At 35.9% G+C, this 12,220-nt stretch overlaps 1 protein-coding gene across 1 annotated transcript; it reads left to right on the plus strand.

Annotated features, from left to right (window-relative positions):
* Positions 1 to 682: 682 nt before the first annotated feature.
* Positions 683 to 9,119, plus strand: LOC127873027 (countin-1-like). Its single transcript, XM_052416584.1, has 7 exons — positions 683 to 840; positions 3,396 to 3,576; positions 4,129 to 4,261; positions 5,482 to 5,594; positions 6,767 to 6,862; positions 7,560 to 7,700; positions 8,568 to 9,119. Exons 1-7 carry the CDS (start codon positions 835 to 837, stop codon positions 8,654 to 8,656), a joined length of 759 nt encoding a protein of 252 aa, XP_052272544.1. The 5' UTR covers positions 683 to 834; the 3' UTR covers positions 8,657 to 9,119.
* Positions 9,120 to 12,220: the final 3,101 nt, after the last annotated feature.

Below are 12,220 nucleotides of genomic sequence, written 5' to 3' on the forward strand. Positions count from 1 at the left end.
GTACTACAATTTTCAAAACTGTCGCATCTGTTATGTCATCGTGTTTGTAACTTTTTAACCAGCAAACACTGCACTTAAGCAGTTTTCAGCCACCATAAGTACTAAAATAATAAGCAAATTAGTTGAATTGATATCCCCACCAATAATAAATTTTTGACAGATGAACAGACGGAGTGACGGACGGATTGACTCATGGTCGGGCGGACGGACGGACGGACGGACTGACGGACGGACGGACAACGCCGATTGTATATCCATCCGCCTTTGGCGATGAATAACAAAAAATCAGACAGTTTAACGTCGGCAAATATTTTGGTTGGTCGGGTTAGTGGAAACTAACCGATGCAAGACAAAAAATCTTACCGAACAGCGACAACTTTTACAACTTAACGGACCTCATCAGATATAACCGCACATTGTTCTTCTTTAAGCAAACAATAAAACGTACCTTTATAGAAGTTTTAAATATCGTTTTTTTTCGGAAATAATATCGAACCTCGGAACATTTTATAGGAAATGTCCGAGGTCCGATTTTTTGGGCATGGGTTGGTGGAAACAACTATCTTGTCTGACATTTTTCGGTTATCTGTAAAAAAACGAAACTTAAATCTTGTTGAAACGAATTCTCTTGCACGAGGTCATTGCCTCCAATAGAAGCGTTATCTTACACGAGTATTTTCATTTTAATTATTTCGTCTGTAAAGTTAGTCCACATTTTCAAGTTTCCATACACGAAACCTAATTTGTGGACCATAAGCTGGTACTCAAGGTTATGTTATCAGCACTATATAAACAGAGGGTCGCGTCAAAGATATGTAGTTGGTATCGCCGAAAATGAAGGTAAACTTTAGAGCTGTATTTATTTTGGCCGTGCTCTGTGAAAAAGGGGTTTAATGTTTGTGCGTTAAGTGTCGTCCCAGATTAGCCTTTGCAGTCCGCACAGGCTAATCAGGGACGAAACTTTCCGCTTTTATTATCTTTCGTTTCCAGAAAGGCTCTTCTCAGCAAAAATCAAGCTTAGGCGGAAAATGTCGTCCCTGATAAGCCTGTGCGGACTACACAGGCTAATCTGGGACGACACTTTACGTACATACATTAAACCCCCTTTTTCATAGAGTGCGGCTCATATAAAACTGTCATTAATTGTTTTGAATAAATTGGATTGGTCATCTGTTTTTTACAATAGGACTGTTCGGATAAGCTGCCACTAATTCAAACACGGTTATTAAAGGTTGTGTTAAACATTATGCAAAAAATATCATCAAAGAAGAACGATTTATATTTTGATATATATATTTGATAATTTGCTAAACAATTTAACTATTCGTGGAATACGTTTCATTCATCAATAATCACGAGCATTAAGGCGGTGTATTTTGGGCGGCACCGAAAAAGGAATGCGAAAGCGGTAAGGAAGTAATGTGCACCGCTTAACAGAGAACGGAAATAGTATACATCCTTAAAAAGGTGATGGTTTATCTGATTCGCATGGACGACTGTCAGTTTGTTTTTTCTGTACCTTCATCCGCGATATAGTAACAATTACTTGTAAAACAATTACCGTATACTATACCGTACACATTAAATAGATAGGATTATTATATTGCCTGCATTTTTGCGCTTGATATGAAGCTATGCGACTTAATTTGCTTGCGCCATTATTTTTTTATTCTCAGCCATAGGCGGAGGGATATTGTTTTGGCGTTGTTCGTCCGTCCGTACGTCTTTTCGTCCGTCCGTCCGGCCGGCACTTTTGTGTCCGGAGCCATATCTTGGAAAAACTATGGCGGATTCAACGAAACTTGGTATGAGTATATATATGGATAAGAGGATGATGCACGCCTAATGGCATTGTACACCATCTGTTAATAACAGAGTTATGGCCCTTTGTAAAAAATGCTTTTTTGTGTCCGGAGCCATATCTTGGAAGTGCTGTGGCGGATTTCATTGAAACTTGGTATGAGTATATATATATATATATGGATAAGAGGATGATGCACGCCAAATGGCATTGTACACCATTGGATAATAAAGGAGTTATAGCCCTTTGTATCTTGAAAAAATGCTTTTTTGAGTGTCAAATATAACTCTTTTGTGTCCAGAAGCATATTGGCGAGGGAAATCAATTCAACGAATTTGCTTGTTCAACTTTGAATTTACATACATATTTATAACAACTTTCCACATATAGCGAAATGCATTGCTCTGGAGTGGGTATTTATCGCAGTTTTACAATCACTTTTTTCAATTTTAACACCATATACTCATGTGCGTTAAATTGACTACAAATTAAAAATTATTTACGTATGCACTGTGCCGTTTGATTATATTGAATGTCGGCTTTAGGTAGCAATTAAAAAACCCCACAGAATATCAGAATATCTGATTATGTAATACATAGGTCTTGTAACAAGTAATAAACTTCTATTTGTAGATCTTTGTTGACACGAGTCACTTTCCGCTTTAATGAATTTTCGTTAAAATGAAGTCTCTGCTTAGCAAAAATCCAATTTAGCCGGAAAGTGTCGTCCCTGATTAGCCTGTGCGGACTGCAAAGGCTAATCTGGGACGATGCTTTACGCACATGCATTACGCCCAGTTTTCTCAGAACGCGACTCAAATGATCTATATGCGTGCTTACAATTTAGAAAATGTGGAACTTTATCACGTTCGACGTTGTACGGTTGCTATAGCAACTTATATCTTGTTGCGCATGACAAATTAAATGATTGTTCCGAGATTAATCTGGCCTGTGACAATTTTAAATTGATTTGTTGTTACAACATAAATATCACTGACATTAAATATTTAACGAGTCTGAAAATTCATGTCACCAAACCCCATACTGGTTAGTAAACAGTTATTTGTCATTACTACATGAGCCGTGCTCTGTGAAAAGGGGGTGTAATGCATGTGCTTAAAGTGTCGTCCCAGATAAGCCTGTTCAGTCCGCACAGGCTTATCAGGGATGACTCTTTCTGCTTTAATGATATTTTCTGTTTAAAGAAAGTCTCTTCTCAGGAAAAATCAATTATCGGCGGAAAGTGTCGTCCCTGATTAACATGTGCGGACTTCACATGCTAATTAGGAATGCCACTTTACGCACATACATTAACCCATTTATGCCTAGCGTCCTGAAAAAAGGAAATTTGCAAACAGCGTAGACCCAGATGAGACGCCACATGATGCGGCGTCTCATCTGGGTCTGCACTGTTTGCTAAAAGGATTTTCAGTAATAAATATTCTAAATATAGAAATAAGTATACTAGACATCCCTAATTTTCGAAATAAATTGATCTAATTTAGAAGGATGGGAGAGTCCACTAGGCATAAATGGGTTAAACCCCCTTTTCACAGAGCAAGGCCCAAATAAATTCGCAACACGAATATTTCAGGTACTCTCCGTTGTGTCGGCTGCTTTGCTTGTGTCGTGCGTGTGCAGTCTGCGCGTGCCTCGCCTGAAGCCAGTACTGTCTCTGACAAGTCTGACGACGGTGAAGGGGACACCAGAGGAATGCAAAACGTGCATCGAGTTTGCTGGGCAGTCGATCAGCACCCTTCTCAATGCGATTCTACGTAAATATCGCTAGTATATGAGCCACGCCAGCTGTCCGCTCTATTTCTTTATAATCACAAATATCATATACCGATAATATACATTTTTAATTTATTGTCCAATGTGGAAATGAAAAGGGTATAGACCGTTTTTCGTAAAGGAAAGAATCACGCTATTGTTGACTTAAAAAAGGGCATTTATTATAGGATGTAATCAAATAGATACAGATAGAAAAGATTCTTTTTTGAATACGGCGGTTAAAACACGCCACAAGAGGAACCGGTAAGGGAACCCCGCTGTCTATCGAGTTCTTTATGAGCACATATGTAATAAACCGATAATATATTTTTTTAATAAGAAGCCTCAAGACACCAACATGTCTCGCATGAAGTATTTCGTACCTTCTGATCAGCGCTTAATTTAGGTAAACATTTGACTATTTGACACAAAACAGTATACCCGATATAAATCAAAAATTCAAATCGGCTGTACATAAAATAACCCAGCCTCAGAACGCGTCTTCTTTATAATAAATTAAAAAAACTCATGTTATATTCCAACTTCACACACAGAAGAGGAAGTGGACGCGTGCGGCGACCTGTGTCAGATTCTTGTCGACAAGACCGGAAAGAAAGCGCTGGGAGCCGTCTGCACTATCCTCTGTGACATCGTGGGCATCAAAGAGTTTATCAACGCCATTAACAAGTACTTTAAATGAAATTGTGTTTCGTTTCTTATGACCTATATATAACGTGTACGATAAATATAATACATACTGCAGATAGAGCATGGTTTCTAGTTACCAAACTATGTACAAATATATATAAAATAGAACATTGTTAAAGATATCAATATTTACTCTGTTTTAGCTGAGCAACGCGTTCGCAACGTGTCCATTATCTAAATTTGGTTTACTCAAGGATCTACGCGACATACAAGTTTAATATATGACACAATAAAGATAACTAAACAAAAAAAAACAATTATGCATTCCCTTAACCAAGATATTTGACCCACTTAGTTGGTAGTATGTTGGAATATTAATACAGCTTGCAAATGTACCTTTGATACAGATTGACACAATCTGATGGTTTGTTTTTCTATGTGAAGATTGCTTACGAACAATTGAAAAGCGAACTCATACCTGTCAATGATTTCCTAATTATACACAGAACTCCTATAATACCTCAGTTGGTGCTCATGATAAGATATTATAAGTAAATTATTTAAATTGAATGCAGATCTGTCGACTGTATATTTAACAACCGAATTCCGCAAATGCATAAAAAATAAGCCATAACGGAACGAGTCTATTCGAATATTGCACATATTAGGTAAATAGTTTTTGGCTAACGTGTAACAATTCTTCAAAACATTCGAATTCTATCAAAGCATGGCTACACGGGAAGGGGGTGTTTCGCCGTATTTGACTTCACTGATTAGTTTTGAAATACTTGAACATTTCGGATATCAATGACTGGATACATTAAATATTTCGATACATGCTTTGTATGTTAAATTGATTAATTACAAAGAAATAATGTCATTATGGACTGAACTTAAACCATTTATGCCTAGCGTCTAGAAAAAAAGGCATTGGCAAACAGCGTAGACCCAGATGAGACGCCGCATGATGCGGCGTCTCATCATAGTCTGCGCTGTTTGCTTAAAGAAATTTCTGTGAGAAATATTCTAAAAATAGTAATCAATATACCAAATATCCCTAATTTTGGAAATAAATTGATCCAATTTAGAAGGATGTGAGAGTCCACTAGGCATACATGGGTTAATGTATACGGCAATGCTTCCGAGACGGATTTTATTTCAATAGAAGAATTACAGAACAAGACGGATTCACAACAAATCAACTTTTAAATTTAACTTGTACTGGTGAGATCATGTTCCAAATTCCTATTTCTTTCTAGGGCAGACTTCGATCCCATTTATCTCTGTGAACTTATACCGGTGTGCCCCATCAACGACAACGGTGATGCCACATTCACAATGTTGGAAGTGACCCCTAAAAAAGGACCTCAAGGTACGTGAACATTGTTGGCCTTTTTGGATCCATACACCACAACGGATTCTTAGACTTCAGGATATTTAATTTGCTTGAAACCGACTCATTATTGGCATTTACAACAGAATTCTTCTGTCTGAGTTTGATAATGGCAGATCGGCAATGCTACGCGGCATATTTATTAACATACTTTTACTTCTGATCCAAATTCGAGTCTTAATATGGACCAATATGGACACGACGTTTACCAACAGTTGTCTATTCATTAATTCAGATGAGTGTCAAGTATGAAGCCCTCCTGACTTTTAGCCACTTCTTCAATGCAGGCATACTTTTTAAATAGACTAATCGAGAATTAGACACACACGTTAATTATATAGTTTATAAAACACAGTAAAAGGATGACGAGTACTTATGGATTTAGATTTGCAGTGTATGTATGATAGGTTTCTGTCTTCCGCCAGACTAACCACGATACTAACTAAACTTAGTTGATCATATGATACAACTAAGTCTATTTAGTGTATGGTCGAGATTTCCACGTTAGATACCACTGTCAACAATGTAAACAACATTATATAGTAATTGTTTGAACGCGGTTTCTATGTTACATACTCTTTTAAACAATATTGCTAAGTTATTGAATGAACGATAATTTTATTTTACACCCCACTTTTTCTCTCGGTAGTGTAGGGAAGTGATAAGCATGTTACATGCCCATGTGAAGGGGACCCTAACTGGTAAACCATGAAGTCAACATGATTCTGTTATTGTCCCGAATAACCAGCTCTTTTTATGCTGAATTACCAGCGTACTTATTTGGATGATCGTCAATACAAGCGCTCTCTAGATATCCTACGGAAACAAAATGGTATGCGAAGAAATCAATGTCCAATTAAACGACATTGTGACCGTCCTATTAAATTTGTTGACCTCAAAGTTGAGACGACATTTTTTTCTTTCTGACAAGTTGCAGGCCTTTGAATGATATAATTCACTATATATCGTGTGAATAGAAAGTTCATTCGACGGAGGCGTTCAAGTGCATTGCAGTATACCTTCACGACTTCAGTGACGGAGTTTGGAGTGTGGGCCGAACATAATGAACATGACAAATTAATAATCAAACCATTGAACTTTGCTAAAAATTCATTCATATTTTATTCACTTCGATTGTTACATCGTTTCAGGTGAGTTTGACATCGGCTTCGAGTTCGTCTCTAAGAACGGTACAGGTACTGGAGAACTTGCTATTGACATCGCAACGGTGGACGGCATTCCTGTTGGTAAGACGTTGATTCTATAAATCCTGAGAAAAACCGTTGAAAAAATAACGGGTTAGAAGAGTAACATATTTGATTGTTAAGGACATAAAACTTAATAAATTATGATTGACATGTTGAACATAGTGTCTGTATATAAAGAAAAAATGATTAATAAAAGAGGGCATTTATTTAAGAAAATACATCTTCAAATAGGATAGCAATACTGGCACAACATTGTGATGCAAAGAACAGGCGGTGAAGGATTGAAAGATAAATACCAAATGTTAGTATATAAATAACAGAAGAAAATTATATCGATAAATCTAACTTTGGGTAAAGTGTGACGTTTTAAGCGTCCACAACGGTTGGTAACTACAGTTCCTTTTTGTTTCACTTTCTCTGGCCGTTACCACATTTGAATTCATTAGTTCTTTTTGCTTTACGCGTCTTTTTATTGTTCTATTTTGTTTTGGCAACGTTGTACGTGTCCTAAGCACACGATATATATCCCAGCATCGTAACATCATTGATGAAATATATTCCGATCTGATACAGGCTCGTGGTTTATGTTTTCTACGCTTCATTCAGAAAACAACATGTGTTCATCTGTTACGTATGTTCTTTTCCCCCGGAACAACATACAAGTAAGCGATTCTTTTATTCTTTTCGCGCACGCATCAGATTTTGTTTTCTCACAAACTTGAACATTTATATGCAGGCGATGCCTTCCTGAATATGGAGTCGCCGCCGGGTACATATCCCGGTACCATCAAGCTGGATGCGGAACCGAACCCCGACTGTGACCCTACCCAGGGACCATGCGAAAATTGGCAGCCAGGGCAATATATCGTAACACTTGGTATGTAAACAGTGGGTGCCAGTAAAATATACCGTAAAACTGGGTATGTAAACAGCGGATGCCAGGAAAATATACCGTAAAGCTGGGTATGTTAAAACGCGAACACTGTATTATACTGTGTTATTTAAATACAAAATGTCTAAGACACCTTAACTCATCTTATGCAAGCAGGTACAGGTGTCAAACAGTTATTCATCTTCGAAACATGTATCATATTTTCAATACTATGTACACTCTTCAATATGACTTTTCTCAAGTGTATACGTATTTATTAAATTTTTACTAGTGTAGGCTTAATAATGTTTGACATGAATGCATCGCACAATGCTCTTCGCATTTGATTTACCCATGTATGCCTAGTGGACTCTATCATCCTTCTAAATTGGATCAATTTATTTGCAAAATTAGGGATGTTTGGTTTATATTTTTTCAATTTTTAGAATATTTCTCACAGAAATTTCTTTCAGCAAACAGCGCAGACTCTGATGAGACGCCGCATCATGCGGCGTCTCATCTGGGTCTACGCTGTTTGATAATTGCCTTTTTTCTAGACGCTATGCATAAATGGGTTAATCCATTTATGACAAAATTAGAATGCCTAACAAAAGAAAAGGACGAGTTGTTTACCTATAAAGTTCAACGGACTGTTCAAATAATAACTCCATGAATTGTGCAATTATGTAAAACATGATAAAAAGTAATGCAATCTTACTTTTCTTTATGTTTGTTTTTCTTGAGATATGATAAAAAATATAGGACAAAGTTATTTCATTCAATAAACACATTTTTTTTAATATTCCTCTTAACAAGCAAGCTTATAACTGAAGTTTTCGAAACAAGCCGCTGCATCGTTTGCATTTTTTTCAGCCATCTGCAATGGTGAATGCGGCAGCAAGCATCCACACAGCAAAGTCTATGATACGAAGAAGACCACGTTCGAAATCACGGATAACTGATGTCCAGTGTGTGGCAATTAACATTTGAGAGTGAAATCAATGTTTTACTAACTTTAGTGATGTATGCGTCCCACATGAGTATCCATAGGAAACAAAATATCAATTACGCTTCCCAATTACCAAAAATGTGGTCAAACTAAACCTGATTGGCAAAGAAAATTCTAAATAACAACCATACTATTACAAGTGGTCCATTTTATTCCAGATTATTATAATTCATGATCACGTTCAAAGCAATTGTACCATATTTTTGAAAGGTTTTGAATTGACTAAATCAGTATATACACAATTAAGTTCCTAATTAAATGAACATCCTATAACATAGTTTATGATGAATCTGCAGAGATTTAACAATCGAAATAAATTTCATTTTAAAGATGTGGTATATATCTAGATATGTATAATAACCATAAACATTATAGACGAACTTGATTCTGTTAATAAAAAATGACAAAATACGGAAGATGTGTCATTGCGAATATTGTAAATAGCTCATGGGGCAAATGCATATTTGTTTATTATGCAAAAGCGAATATAACTTAATCTTAACAAGTAAACAATATTTAAATATAACTTTTAAAGTGATATTATGCTGATGTTTTTCACTGTTGAATTGAGCTGAAAAGAATTAACAGGTCAAAAGAGCTAGTTTAAATGTGGTAACTGACCAATTATCTACAACTCGTCTTGCTACCAGTTGTTTATAAATATATATATATTATAATCGATATTTTACAGGACTGTCCAGTCCTCTCAGCCGATATGATCCGTAAAACAAAATAGTGTCTTTGTGTCGTATGAACGAATCTGCACTAAAACTAAATTTAGATTCACATCGTACATCGAATCATTTCTGTCGTCATTTGTCGAAACGAAAGTACGGTTGATATTCAAATGCATTATTTTTCTCTTTTCGGGATATTGTTTTAGTATGTTGATGCTGCATTAACAAATATAAGTGTATATGAAGTGAAAACACCAAAAATAAACAACGGGTGCGATAGACACCTATATACATAGCATATACTGTTAGATGCGCATAATATCACTTAAACGCTTTTATTCACAAGTCAAAAACGAAAAGTTACAGCAAACGAGTATTATCAGGTCGCACATAGGACCAGAATAACAGTACGTTTAAATAGTGTACACATATCATCATCATTCAGGGATTTACAACACACTTCAGCAGTGCAATACTATATTAACCCAGTTATGCCTAGCGTCTAGCAAAAAGGCCTTGGCAAACAGCGTAGACCCAGATGATGCGGCGTCTCATCAGGGTCTGCGCTGTTTGCTCAAAGGAATTTCTGTAAGAAATATTCTAAATATAGAAATACATATACTAGACATCCCTATTTTGGAAATAAATTAATCCAATTTAGAAGGATGGGAGAGTCCACTAGGCATAAATGGGTTAAGTTATGTGTATTGATAATTAATTGCTTATACATTGGGCGTGCCGTGCTCAAGCACAATGTTACTGTGAACACCTTTCATGTTTATTGAACATTTCCATTATATCATTTAGAAATATATGCCACCTTGATTGAGAGTATTATGGCGCTTTCTCGCCCGTTCTCACGTAGGTTTCTATAAAGAAGAATCATCATCGTCTGACGTCAATCATTTATAACATTGGAGAACGCATTTTGGCAATTTCCAATACGACAGACAAACGCTTTATTAATTATTTAATAATTTAAATAATTAACTATCAGGCGATCTTTTTGTTTAAATAATTTCATTTAAAGATATATTAAAGGCTATATAAAGGTGAAGATCCGTAATTATTAACCGATTTTTAAATATTTTTTCCGTATTTTATATATAAAGGTTATCAAAAAACAATATGTATATGCTATAAGACATTACTAAAAATATGAGCAATACAACTTGTTTTTAGCTCAAAATACAGTGTCCTCCAAGTCAATCGTATTTACAAACAAATAGTTTATCTACATCGCTGTTTACTCGGGAAAGTGAAAGTGAAAGTGACTCAGGTCACCAAAAATATATCGTTGATTTTCAATGTTTTCGGTATCACTCACAAAGTATGTCTCTTCTTATAATGGTCAAAATGTTTGTAGTGATCTAATTTGTTACTTTTTGCTGGTAAAAAGTTGTTTTAAATAGAATTAAAAGTGAATGTTCTTTTGGCTATTTTTAGCATACGTCACCGCTTTGGGGCTACACATCACGTTAGTTGCAAAGTTGTAAACATTTCTTCCAATTATGAAACGGGTATATCTTCAATACTTCTTGATAACGTTGCATCTCAGATGTTTTATTAGCATTTTTTATGCAAGAGTAACTGAAATCCGGTAAAAATTAGGCAAGTTTATATGCATAATAATTTGATTTGTCACCTTTATAGGGCCTTTAAAAATCATTACGGCACATAATAATGATAATTATGGAAGCGTGTATGGTACACCCTGATGCTGTGATGATGTTAACATTCTATGACGGCATGATATGAAAAAGGGTCATGGCGTAAACAATAACTCATCGTGTCGACTAAAACTATGATGGCAAGTCATTTCCACAAGAGCATGACGACAAAAATTATGTTGTTTTGTCCACTTAGATTATGTCGACCAAATCACAGGTGGTTAGCGTGTGGCTATGATATTAATTAGTGAAAACATCATTTTGAATGATAAATACTAGAAATCATGTTATAACGAAAAATTAACTTTTATGAAAAAAGAAAATTTCACTATCAAATATATATATAACAAGGTATGCAACTCAAAATCACTCCAAAACGGGGTGCATCGCTTTGAACAGCCATATCTTGATTAATTGTGCAGCGATTTTCACGATCTCGGTCTTATTCGACGCAGAAATAAATGTCTTTTCTGGAAATGTATATGTCTTGCAATATTTTTTACACATGCTGGGTCAACCTTTTAAGAAATAACACGATACACAGCTCGCATGACCCAGTTGACACTGATCAGGCAGTATTTAAGACTGAAATCTTCACGGAATAAAGGGCATTTTCACTGCAAAAGTCACGAACCTCGATACCATAATTCAATAAAACGTATGAAAAAACATTATTACCGTGCTTGCCGTTACATTATGCATCAAAACTCACTGTCCAGCGTCGTTTGAAACCCTTGTTTACATACATTTCAACTAACTGACATTTTAAACACACGAGTGATTTCATTGGTCCAATGCAGAGGTGTGTCTTTACAACTGGAGATTTCATTTATAAGTACTGGCTGATCAGTGACATAAACTGCTAATTGAAAATAATATGGAGGACCCTTTATACGAGCCAAACCCGGTATTGAACTCCAAAATTACGCTTGAGGAAATAACCGTTATCGTTAAAAAAGCAAAAACCGGATCGGCGGTGGGATTTGACGAAATACCGTACGATGTGATGTGATGAAAAACCCGCTCATTCACCAGGCCCTTCAACATATATTTCAATTGATTTTTGATACAAGTATTATACCGAGCGTGTGGCAGTAAGCTATTATATGACCTATCTTGAAAAACTCTACTACAGACCCTCGAATCCCAAAGAACTATCGTGGAATAAGC

This window comes from Dreissena polymorpha, chromosome 3, assembly GCF_020536995.1.
Source record: "Dreissena polymorpha isolate Duluth1 chromosome 3, UMN_Dpol_1.0, whole genome shotgun sequence".
NCBI classification, from domain to species: domain Eukaryota; kingdom Metazoa; phylum Mollusca; class Bivalvia; order Myida; family Dreissenidae; genus Dreissena; species Dreissena polymorpha.

Excerpts from the sequence above, each read along its gene's own strand:
- LOC127873027 (XM_052416584.1), top strand. Across the intron at positions 3,577-4,128 it reads CCTTCTCAATGCGATTCTAC|AAGAGGAAGTGGACGCGTGC; the intron begins GTAAATATCGCT and ends CTTCACACACAG. Across the intron at positions 6,863-7,559 it reads GGTGGACGGCATTCCTGTTG|GCGATGCCTTCCTGAATATG; the intron begins GTAAGACGTTGA and ends ATTTATATGCAG.